This window comes from Ammodytes marinus, assembly GCF_949987685.1.
Source record: "Ammodytes marinus genome assembly, chromosome: 13".
Classification (NCBI taxonomy): Eukaryota; Metazoa; Chordata; class Actinopteri; order Uranoscopiformes; family Ammodytidae; genus Ammodytes; species Ammodytes marinus.
This window is the reverse complement of record NC_137217.1, coordinates 6974708-6986989: the sequence shown is the minus strand read 5'-3', so window position 1 is coordinate 6986989 and position 12282 is coordinate 6974708. Positions and strand designations below refer to the sequence as shown.

General features: G+C 39.5%; 2 protein-coding genes across 2 annotated transcripts; one reads left to right on the top strand and one right to left on the bottom strand.

The window, feature by feature from the left end:
- Positions 1-5491: 5491 nt before the first annotated feature.
- Positions 5492-10092, top strand: cmtm8b (CKLF-like MARVEL transmembrane domain containing 8b; the record flags this gene model as incomplete). Its single annotated transcript, XM_080038842.1, has 4 exons — positions 5492-5623; positions 7249-7422; positions 7557-7676; positions 9679-10092. 4 exons carry the CDS (start codon positions 5492-5494, stop codon positions 9775-9777), a joined length of 525 nt encoding a protein of 174 aa, XP_079894968.1. The 3' UTR covers positions 9778-10092.
- Positions 10093-10233: 141 nt separating this feature from the next.
- On the bottom strand, positions 10234-11878 carry LOC307259335 (zymogen granule membrane protein 16-like). The gene is made up of 6 exons (XM_080039139.1): positions 11857-11878; positions 11491-11572; positions 11231-11357; positions 10988-11087; positions 10759-10848; positions 10234-10670 (listed from the first exon to the last, which is right to left on the bottom strand). The coding sequence occupies exons 2-6, from the start codon at positions 11540-11542 to the stop codon at positions 10527-10529; spliced, it is 513 nt and encodes a 170-aa protein (XP_079895265.1). The 5' UTR covers positions 11543-11572; positions 11857-11878; the 3' UTR covers positions 10234-10526.
- Positions 11879-12282: the final 404 nt, after the last annotated feature.

Below are 12282 nucleotides of genomic sequence, written 5' to 3'. Positions count from 1 at the left end.
AGGCCTTCCAAAAAGTTCCACTTTTGACTCGTCAGTCCATCGAATATTTCCCCAAAGGTCTTGGGGATCATCAAGATGTTGTTTGACAAATGTGAGACAAGCCTTTGTGTTCTTTTTGGTCAGCAGAAGCTTTCGCCTTGGAACTCTCTCATGGATCCCATTTTTGCCAAGTGTCTTATGGTGGAATCATGAACACTGATCTTAACTGAGGCAAGTGAGGCCTGCAGTTCTTTAGTCTGGGTTCGTTTCTGACCTCCTGGATGAGTCGTCGATGAGCTCTTGGAGGGTTTTTGGAAGGCTGGCCACTCCTGGGAAGGTTCACCACTGTTCCAAGTTTTCTCCATTCATAAATTATGGCTCTCACTGTGGTTTGCTGGAGTCCCAAAGCCTTAGAATGGTTTTGTAATCCTTTCTAGACTTATAGATAACAATGACTTTGTTTCTCATCTGTTCTTGAATTTCTTTTGATCGTGGCATCATGTGCTGCTTTTTGAGATCTTTTAGTCAACTTCACTGTGTCAGACAGGTTCTATTTATGTGATTTATAGATTCTACAGGTCTGGCAGTAATCAGGCCTGGGTGTTGTCATTAAATTAAACCCAACATTCCAAAATATGTGGTCAATTGATTGATTTATTAAAGGGGGCAATTACTTTTTCACATAGGGCTAGGTACGGTTGAATAGATTTTTACACTTAATAAATTAAATCATCATTTAAAAACTGCATTTGGTATTTACTCAGGTTATCTTTGATTAAAATTAAAATTAGTTTGATGATCTAAAACATATATATATATATATAGGGGAGTACGGGGTAATCTGAGCCACTTTTTACATTTGCTCCCCTCTAAGCGAGCTAAAATGATTTATCACTCAAATTTACACATTTCCCATTAATTCAGGATGTTTCCTAGAAATGGGCATTAGCAGAATTTTTTCAAGACAAAGGGCAGTGAAAATATGATTGTTTTAAAAAAAGTTGTCATGTGGCTCACTTTACCCCAGCTGTGGAGTAAACTGATCCACTTACTTTTTCCACTCTGAAACTACCATAACAACACATATTGTAACAGTAAGAATCCTGAAAGCTAGCCACACATTCCAGAACTAATTTTTAATTTTCATTTCATTTGACTTTTATTTATCCTCGAGAGACCAATTGAGGGGTGACCCTCATTTTCAATGACGTCGAGTCAAAACAAATTCAAAACAACAATACAAACAAAATATTCAATGCAAAAACATCAAATACACAACAAGTGAAGAGAAGAAAAAACAAAACGATTGAAACATTTACAGAGTGGGGAAGAGTGGCAGCAATTAAAAGGCATACAGTACAATATAGTCTAATTAAAACAGTTACAAGTAGAGTTTGGCAGATCCAAGATAGTCTGTTTAAATTGGCCAAAGGATATGAATGTATTTAGTTTAATTTTTAGCTGTAAGTTGTTCCAGGAGTCAGGTGCACTGAAGCTAAAAGCTGTCTTTCCCAGCTCAGACCGGGCTTGTGGGACATAAAGCATAAGCATGTCAGTGGAGCGGGTCTGATAAAGCCCATCTGAAACAAGCAGCATTTCTGTTAAATAACGAGGAAGCTTCCCAGTCAAGGCTTTGTAAATAAAAACATGCCAATGTGCATCACGTCTCTCTTTAAGGGAGGGCCACCCAACCTTCTCATATAAAAGACAATGGTGTGTGTCATAAGCATCTCCTGTGATGAACCTTAAAGCAGAGTGAAAAACTGAGTCTAGGAGTTTTAGACATGAATGTGATGCATGCCGGTAGACCACATCACCGTAATCAAGGACAGACATAAAAACTGCCTCAATAATCCTTTTCCTACTGAACAACGGGAAGGTGGCTTTATTCCTATAAAAATATCCAATCTTTTGTCGCAGACGACAGACAAGATTTTTTATGTGAAATGTAAAAGAGAGTTTTTCATCTATCCAGATGCCAAGATATTTATATTCAGTGACTCTTTCAATATGAGATCCATTATTTGTGTGAATAATAAGATCATTAAAATATATAGTTTTTGCTCTGGAGAAACACATATATTTGGTTTTGTCTGTATTAAGAACAAGCCTGAGGTCCACTAGACAATCCTGCAGGGTGTTAAAAGAGCTTTGTAGGTTCTCAATAGATTGGTGCACCGAATCGGAAATGCAATACAGTACTGTGTCGTCAGCGTATAGATGGGCGTGACAGTTTATTAGCGATGAAACAATGTTATTTATATAAATTGTGAAAAGAACTGGACCTAAAATTGAGCCCTGTGGGACACCATTTGTAACAGTTAAAAACTCAGACTGGTATCTTCCCAGTTTAACTGACTGCTGTCTATCAGAGAGATAATCCCTAAACCAGCTACATGCAGACTGATCAAAGCCAATGTCATGCAGCCTCTGTAAAAGCAAATGGTGGTCAACAGTATCAAAGGCCTTTGAAAGATCAATAAAAAGTGCTGCACAGTGCTTTTTCTTGTCTAATGCTGTAACAATGTTGTCTACAACCAAAGTCACAGCAGAGACAGTACTGTGACCTGCCCTAAAACCAGATTGGAATGGGCTCAAAATGGAAGCACTAGTTAGAAATGTTTTTAACTGATTATTAATAAGTGATTCTAGAATTTTTGCGAGGCATGGGAGTTTGGAAATTGGCCTGTAGTTATTAAGATTATTTTTGTCACCACCTTTATGTAAAGGAATTACATGAGCTTTTTTCCAAATTTTAGGAACTATTCCAGAGGAGATGGAAAGATTAAAAATATGGGTAATTTGTTTTGATATTATATGTGTAGAGAGCTTGATTGAAAACGGGTCCAAATTGTCCTCTCCCATGTACTTCTTGGGGTTGATGGCGAGGAGCGCATCTACAACAACACTTGTGGGAAGAAGATCAAGGCTGAAAAGAGGAGTTTGAGAGACAGGCGGTACGTTACTACTGGTGGTAGAAGGCCTATATCCTCCATTCTGAAAGAGTTGACCAGTAGCTACAAAATGTTTATTAAAAGCTAAGCCAATCTCTTTTTGATCATTGAGAGTATGACCATTTAATTTGATCTGAGTGGGAACTGTGCTAGAATTGTTTTTATTATAGTTCACAGCTTTCCAAAATAGTGCAGGGTTAGAGTAGCAGTTTGAGATTAATTCAAGGTCGTATTCAGATTTGGCTTTCCTGACCATGGCTGTGCACTTATTCCTAAGGTGTCTAAAAATTGTCCAATTGGTATTGTCGGACTAGTAAAAGAATGATGGGGTTTGGTCGATTAAGCGAAGCAAATTTTCTAAACACTTGAAAATAACTCTGAACAAAATCAAATACAACATATTATAATTCAAAAGGTTTTAATAAGATTCAAATGAAAGATAGAACCAGTTAGATTGAACACAGTCTGGGGGTCAGAACACAGGACCCTTAGAGCCAGCTAGTGTCTGGGGGTCAAAGCATAGGAAAATCAGAACCAGCGAGAACAGCCTGGGACTCAGAACACAGGAGAAGACCCAACTGGATTATAACATCAGCCTGTCATACTCTACAACTAGGCCTACTCTACATTCCAGCCCTGAAGGTTACAGGGAAAGATGAGAAGGTGCTCTTTCCTTGTGGTTGCCCCAGGTCGTCTTCCTGGTGTATTTCCTTGGCATGATGGCTTTTCTACAATGTGTATGACATTAAAATAAAATATATGTTATGTCATATTACATTAGAATATGTTTAAGACTAAACTTAACTTGTGCCTCATGGTGAGACACTGTCTCACTTTCCCCCACAGCATTTGGCTCACTTTCCCCCACCACCACAATTTGAGAAAAAACTACCTCTCTTAGCATTTCAGGCTAATCTTTAGCTAATAATCACATGGTTTTTATATGTTGGTAGTTCATCAACACGTACGATATAAGTTTTTCTACGTGAATACATTTGCTTGGGCACAACAGTTGATCAAGTTGACAGCAAGATAATTTACTTTTACATGCAAAATACCTATTTTGGTGAAAAAAACATGCTTATCACAGCACCATGAGGTCCTCTCTTTCAGGGCCATGTGGAAATGAGAGGGGCTTGAAAACATATATCTCACATGACAACAAATGTTTTCCGTTGCCTAGATACAGGGGGTGGCTCACATTACCCGATGCCTCAGATTCCCCCGTTCTCCCCTATAAACTAAATTTCATCAAATATTTAGTAAGTGAGTAAGAAATATCTTAAAACTTATTTTCAACTGAATCTTTTCTTATTTGACAGACATTTGAACAGAGGTCACTTCCATACAATAGATGTTTCTCTAGGTGGCCAACACAGCTGGCCTCACTTATCCACAGGGTGGCATAACTGGACCATGCAACTGACACATGCAATTCAAATCACAAATGATTAACTGAAATATCACAATTGCTTTATGAAGGCAGTATACTGCTGGGACAAACAATGGCACCAAATGATGGGAAATGTAAAAGGAGACATGGTAAAGTTTTGTATTGGCTCTAGCAGGAGTAAGGTAGGAGGGAGCTGGAGCTGTATTCAATGATTAGGAAAAGCTCTCAAATAACTTTAGAGCAACTCCAATCGACCATGTCATCAATCAAGTTTTGCTCGCAAGTGCGGCTGGGGAGAGAGTCATGTCTGATGTGAGCACATCTTTTTTTTTTTTTTTTTTAACCTTTATTTATACAGGTAAATCCCATTGAGACCAAAGACTCTTTTACAAGGGAGACCTGTTTTCCTTTCCCACGTTACCATTCACACACACATTCATACACCGATTGCAGGCTAACTATCGCCATTTACACGAGGCAAAGTGGGTGAAGTGTCTTGCCCAAGGACACAATAACCATGACACAGGTGGCAGGGCGGGGATCAAACCTCCAACCCTTTGATCATCAGCCGACCCGCTCTACCAACTGAGCCACAGTCGCCCGTCGACAAGTGGCTTACATTATTTATAACTTCAGTGCAGATTCTGTGTTTTTAGTACACCTTCCTAAAAAAGCTTGCTTTATTTGTATGTATGAGATATGAAAGAATAGGGACATGCACTTTAGTGGACACCCTTAACAAATGTGATTATTTCCCCCCCATTCATTATGTAGAGGGGAACACAAATTCATCCAAATCATTTAGGTCAGACCAAATCATTTCAAAATTTTACAAAAATGAATGTCAATTAATTTAATTAATCATAAAAGGACACAGATCATCAATAATAAGTACCAAATGGGCCCTTCAGTGTACATTTGTAAACCTTTTAAATATTGATTAGAAAAAAAAGTTAACTTTTCTTGAGGCAGTGATTTCTAAATGAAGGCAAATGAGACAGGCACAATTTAAATGTTGGAAATCGTTGGTAAAAAGTCAGCTGGTGTACAGTATTTGTCAGCTCAAAGAGGGGTGGCCTTGTTGGAGTCAGGGACAGGAACACAACTTCCTCTGCAACAGAGACAACCTGACAGAGAGCACGCAGGCTGTGTGTGTCAGTGCACCATGGACAGAACCACCGTGGTGTCCACCAGCAGGACTCCCTCAGGACCAGAATGCAACAGCTCAACCTCCACCTTGGCCTTCGACCAGCACTTCACCACAACAGCCAGAGGAATACTCCTCCTGACTGAGATAGTAAGTGTGAATATGGATTTAAGGATGATCAATGTTTGAAGACTGTATCATTAGGAAATACTCAGTAGTTCTGATATGGAACTTTTATTATCACACAGAGTTAAAAACAAAGTTACCATTAGAATGACTGATTATAAATGTGGTTATCATTATCAGAAGGTTACAATTATGATGCTTATGAGAGACATTAATAATACATTATAAAAGTACGTACAGACAGTTATAGTGGTTATTCCTGGGCTGATAGGTGTGTGCTTCTGAAGTGATGCAGATACACACATAAGTAAAGACTAAAGACAAATTAATCTGTTTTGTCCATTTTGAGTCTACACACACACATACACACACACACACACACACACACACACAAAGGCAGGTTTTGTGTTAGAACAAAAGAGATTCATCAATACCTATTTGTTTCTATAGAATACATCTAAAATGCATAATGACTAAGTAATGAATTAGTCGTATTCTTAGACTACATACAATATAATTAAAGTGTTAGGAACTATTTTCTATGAAAATAGGAAGTTAACCCAAAACACAGCAAGCAAAGCATCTCTTCCTCAATTATTTCCCTCATTGTGTCTCTTCCTTCCCAAATCAGCTGAGGGAAGGAGTGAGGACAGGCTTATTCTAAACACAGTCTGGATGGCTGCCATGCAGAATCTGGGAAGGCCCCAGTAGGATTAATCTGATTTCAGCAAGTTCTAAAATAATTTGAATGTACTTGTAGACACTCTACAAAGCTGTTTCCCCCTTTTAAATAACAGATTATGGGATCAAACCATGCATTCCTTGAAACCACATACACATTAGATGATGATGAGACAATAGAAATCAAATTCTTAAAGTGGTACTTTAACAGATTCTGGTTTGGGGGTTAAATGAATATGACAGCTGCTCTGAAAATACCTGGCAGATTATGATGTTAAATTGGTAACCCATAATATTTAATTTGAAAAGAAACCAACCCTGCTTCAAGTCATATTTCGCACCACCAGAAATTGTCTTCCTGCGACATAAAACATCCGGCAGGAATCTTTTGTTGTGAAACAGGAAGGGCGTGTTGGGATTAGTGTTGGGGCGGAAAGTGACAAAGCTACTCACCACATTTAACTAGGGAAAACATTGCAGACTTTGTCCTGAATTTCTCTGTCAGTTTTTAATTGAAGAAAATAATGTTGTAGTCAGTGTAGATATGTACTGTGTGTGTGAGTCGGTCAGTGGAAAAATACCCCAACGCATGCACGCACACACACACACACACACACACACACACACACACACACACACACACACACACACACCTACACACACACACAAACACACACACCTACACACACACCTACACACACACAAACACACACAGAGGACGGTCCCCTGCGATGCTCTTGTGCTGCTATTCACCTGTTCAGACATGCATCCTCGGCCGCACAAACTGTGGTCTGTCCGTCAGGTCATAATCCAGGACATTGTTGAGGCATCTACCTGCCTCTCTTGGAGCTTTTCATGCAGCGGCGTATAGGCTGGATTGTGTGAAAGGCATTGGAGAAATCCAAGACCATTTTCTCATTGAGAAGTAAAAGAAGTAGTTTGTTAAAGTCTCCTCTCCTCTCCTCCAGGTGTGTGGTATGCTGGTGTGGATTCTGGTGGGGGGCACAGAGTACTTTCATCTGTCTGCTCTCTGCTGGGTGATGTTTGTTGCTGTCCTCTACTGGGTTCTGACCATTTGCCTGTTTTTAATTTACCTGACTGGAGCCCACAACAGGAAACCACAGGTCCCCTGGACTACACTGGTAACACACGAACGCATGCTCACACGCACACACATGCACCCTTTTTTTCATCTAACTTTGTGTTTCAACACATAATAGTCTGACTGCTTTGTATTGTGTATACATCATTTACTTTGTGTCTTCCTTTCCTCCAGTCACTGTGTTTTAACTGTAGTGCCACGGCTCTGTACCTGGTGACTGCAGTAGCAGATGCTCTCTCAGTCAACCAGGCCATTAGGGGGCGACACAACTACAACTGCTGGGCGGCATCCTCAGTAAGAGCACTTCTGTCAGGCTAATGTTTGTCAAAAAAGGAAGATTTTGCAACTGTCTATTTTTATTTGTATTTGTAAGTCCACACTACACACAACAAGGACACACTTGCTTCAGCATGTTTGGGAGATGCGAAAACATAGATGTCAAATGATTATAATTCACAGTACAGGAGGTATTAAAGGTCACATATTATGCTAAATGCACTTTTTAAATGTGTTCTAACATATCCATGAGGCCACGGTGTGCCTAGAGACTGCCAAAATATTTAAAAAAAAACAATCTCTCCTTTTCTCACTCTCCCCCTCTCTGAAACCCCCACCCCTCCCCCCCAATATACTCCGTTCATAATTCTCGCGGTTTATGACGTCATAAACTGCACAGCCACATCCCCATATTTTCTAAATATGTCCATGCTTCCGATGCATCCCCCCCACATTAGTAACCAGAAATGTCCACCGTGCAGTAGTCTATGATAACCCCCCCCCCCCCCATTTCTTATTGGTCCACGGCCCCGAGATCCCGTGCCCGAGATCCCATGAGATCTTGTGGAAAATTTTCCGACCGACAGCCATGTTGCTTTCCCCGCTAAGCGACAAGATGCCCATAGCCTACAGCCTGAATGTTAAATACACCAACACAGAATGCTTTTGCTCATACTCCACTAATTTATCTTAGCCACAGCAGTCTATGCCTCGTTTTTAATAACACAACGGATAGGAAGCTACTTGTGGGTTTTTGCAAACAGTGAAACTGAAAGAAATGTTTTTATTGGTATTTTTCCCTGACTGGTGTATAGCTATTTAGCTTTGGGACAAGCATTCAGCTTTTGCTCATAAAAACATAATTATTTTACCCACACTAGTCTGGAAATGCCTCGTTTTTATCAGGACAAAGGATTGTAACTTAATAGTGTGGAAGTCAATTTTGAAAATATTTTTTTCACTGATTTGTGTGGTACTTTTAGTTTATTTTATCGTCTGAGTCTTATTTTTAGCGTTAGCGCCCATGTAGCTTCTGTTGTAGCACCAAGTTTTGCTCATAACACGCTGTTTATACTCCCCACAGCAGTCTGAAAATGACTCGTTTTTAGAAATCAAACTTTGAAGCTACTGTTTTCACTGGTTTTAATCATGTCATCATGTCAGGTCATGTCAAACTGTTCTCTTAGCTTAGCTCCGGCCCGGAGCCTCCTAGTAAACACTCGCAGTCACGACTCACGTAGTGTCTCTCTAGTATCGCGAGAGCACGGCAGAGACGGTGGGAGAGCCCCATGGCCATATAAAGAAAGCCCGGCAGAGAGGTGGGAGGGGCCAGCCAGATCGCACAAATATAGGTCATCCTGAGACCAGAGGACAATCAGGGTATAGAGGCTTGCTACAATAAATGATCTGAATGGGTTTTTCAGCAAACATCTAAAAAAATAAGTATTAGGGACTACTTAGACCATATAAAATTGACAGCAAAGTGCATAATATGTTACCTTTAACCTTTAATAACGCATTGTTCTCGCTTTAGATCCGGGAGCTGCAAATAAGATGATTAACTTTTTGTGAATTGTTAAGTGCAGTTACCTATGATAATATTAACAGTTAAATAGTCTAAATAAAGCCTATTAATGTTAATGAGCGTCTATTAAGAAAAAAAAACGCTTAATATAATACAACAATAATACAGCGTCACTAAAATAAGGTGATGTCCTTTAGTTCATAATATTAGACTTCAGTAGTTTCAGGCTTATTGTTGTTACTTCTGACTAAAACGTTTTGATCATGTGTGAGTCACCATCCTTGTCAGTGGTTTTAAAGTAGGCTACCATGCACTGTGGCTACATTACATGGGTTTTATTTATACACACACTTTGCTTTGACTTGTAGTGGGAAGATACTGTGTGAAGTTTAACATTAAACTGCACCACTTGACCTTGTTTCTCTGTCCCTATCTATTTTCCTCTCTCCATTTTATTCCCCTCATCCTTTCAACCCCGCCTATCATGCTCTTCAGTTCTTTGCCTTTCTGACCACACTGTGCTATGCAGGAAGCAGTTACCTGAGCTACCGTATCTGGAAAACCCAGAAGAGGGACACTACCTGTACATACTGATGGAATGAAACATCTGAGGAACAGGTCTGATGGAGATCCAACTTCGACCAAGGCTTCAGTCAAATGAAAACTTGTATAGAAATACTTTTACTATGGTTGTATGTCATGCCTTGCAGGCAGCTAGATCTAGAGGCAGAGGGGGGACACTTTTGCTCTGAACAAGCTTTTGTGAAATGTGTGACTAAACTGTACTAAAGTCGAGTTCATTGAAAAAGTCAGTTTAAAAACTAAGCTAAATGTCAACAGGACAAACAGGTTTAACTGTGGTTTCACCCACATGAATGAGCAGCCAGTGTGTCTACAATCTTTTTAAAAGTTTGAGTATCAAATGATTTTCAAATGTTTTTCTTCATTATTAATGTATACAACCAAGTACCTCTTGCTCTCTTGTTTTTTTTTGTGCATATTTGCCACAAGGTCACAAGTCAAAATCTTTCCTTTAATGAAATACAAGAGTTTGTTGCATGAAAAATTATTTTATATTTCAATTTAATTACAATTACAATCATACAGAAGTATACATCAAAAAGACATTTGTATATTCACTTGCAATTCTTAGAGCTATAGCATTCCAAGTGAGAGAAATCTCCTTGTTTCCTTCAACGCAGCAGATGTGCAAAATGCAGTTAATTAAAGAACCTTCATTTGATACCAAAAAGTGTAGTACATGATATGTGCTCATGTGCCATAAAAAGGTTGATCATTCACATTTATGAATCAACATCTTAATCAGTTTTTCCAGACGTCCATTATGAGCTATCGGTGCTGTTGCCTTGGTCGATATAGATTGATCCCCAGTGAGCTCCCAGTGAAACGATCCCAGCACTATTGAAGCGGCCACTCAGCAGTCTGAGCTCTGAGTCCTGATGCTTTGGGTAGAAGTTAAAGGAGGTCTGTAACAAATGCAAAAAAAAAAAGTTATAAATTATCATGATTATTAATAATTGTGAGGCCAAAACTAAAAAGGTAGAAGGTAAATACCGTGATTGGCTGGCCGACAGTCAGAGAGCGCCCCAAGGAGGTCACAAATCTCAGCTGATAGATGTAGTTGGAGTGATATTTTCCAGAAATCTAAAATATGACAGTGTGAACACATAATGTTTTTTATTTAGTCATGACAAAGGAATCGTTAGTTTTCTGAGACAAAATGGTCTTATCAGACTTCCGATCAATAACAGACTAATATTTTAGAATCGGTTTAATTTCTGACCTGAATTATTTTCTCTCCCTCAAACAGTTCAATCTCATTCGCTGGGCCAAGTTCACGGCCAACCCTTGCCGACCAAATGTAACCGTAGCGCAGCTGGAATCTACAAAGACAGACACAAGAGAGAGAAAACACAGCTGTTATATACCACAGATTATATCAGAATAGATGAGGGCAGTAAACGAAACGGCTCTCATGGCCGTTAATCACATAAATACATCCGAACAAGAAGACATAGAGACTGACCCAGTGATGTAAGCGTTATTAGCCTCCCAGACCCGGACGGCCGTGATCCTTCCCTGTCCAACGGTGGAGAAGGACGTGCCAGCACCAGTACCAACAGCCACGGAGTAGGAGTAGTTCACCATGCCAGCTGTAGAGGAAAAGATTAATAATGTAAAGAACATTATGAAACCACTGCTTGTTGACTCAACTCAACTCAATATTTGTATCATCAAGTATAGATCTGGTGTCAGAAGGACTCAACAGATGGCTGAACTTCTTACGTCCTGCCAGGCAACTGACGAAAAGCACGGCGAAGAACAGTACTGAAAACATTCTGGTGTGTGAAGGCGTCCAGAAGCAACACTGTAATCAGAAAACCAATTCATTAAACATGATCATCAACATATAATTATCAACAGTGCTTTTTTTTCATTATACATGAAACTAATCTGTAATTATTTTTTTTTAGAAGCAATCACTCAATTATCTCTACATGACTTAAATTCAGCGTGTTCAGCGTTTAAGAAAATAAAAGCATCAGTATTTAATCTCTCTGTATGACACAGAGAGATTAAATAAATGTTGGTCATTGTGAAAGGAGTTTCCACCCACATAGTTGAAAAAGCCTGAGAGATGTTCAAACTCACCTTGACTTGTGATCTCCTGAGACAGGTTTGGAGTCCTGAGCATAGGATGAGACCTTTATACCCATCCTTCCTTCCCTCCCTCCCTCCCTCCCTCCCTCCCTCCCTCCCTCACCACAGACACACTTACTGTACATTCCTGCTTGGCAGTCTCTGACAGTGGAACAATGGCATGCTTCTGGGAATCTGAATTTGAACCAGGAAGAAAAAATACTTTTAAGTTTGTCATAAGTTCTGCTTACCAAGGCGGAAAGTCATATCTGTTACAAGTGTACCGCCTCAACCAGTTTGAAAAAATGTGTTTATGCCATCTGTCATGAATCTGCATGTGATCATATTATACCTCAATAAGTTAAACTGCGTACAGGTGTGCTATTGAGGTGTTCTATCATATCACATGAGCGATATAATACATGTTCTATTAGGACT

What these genes read in the sequence shown, in the direction of transcription:
- LOC307259335 (XM_080039139.1), bottom strand. Translation starts at nt 11,542, where the DNA reads ATGTTTTCAGTACTGTTCTTCGCCGTGCTTTTCGTCAGTTGCCTGGCA. An exon ending in CGTCAGTTGCCTGGCAGGAC is followed by an intron (nt 11,358 to 11,490) that starts GTAAGAAGTTCA and finishes TTTCCTCTACAG; the next exon opens with CTGGCATGGTGAACTACTCC. An exon ending in AGGGAGAGAAAATAATTCAG is followed by an intron (nt 10,849 to 10,987) that starts GTCAGAAATTAA and finishes GTCATATTTTAG; the next exon opens with ATTTCTGGAAAATATCACTC.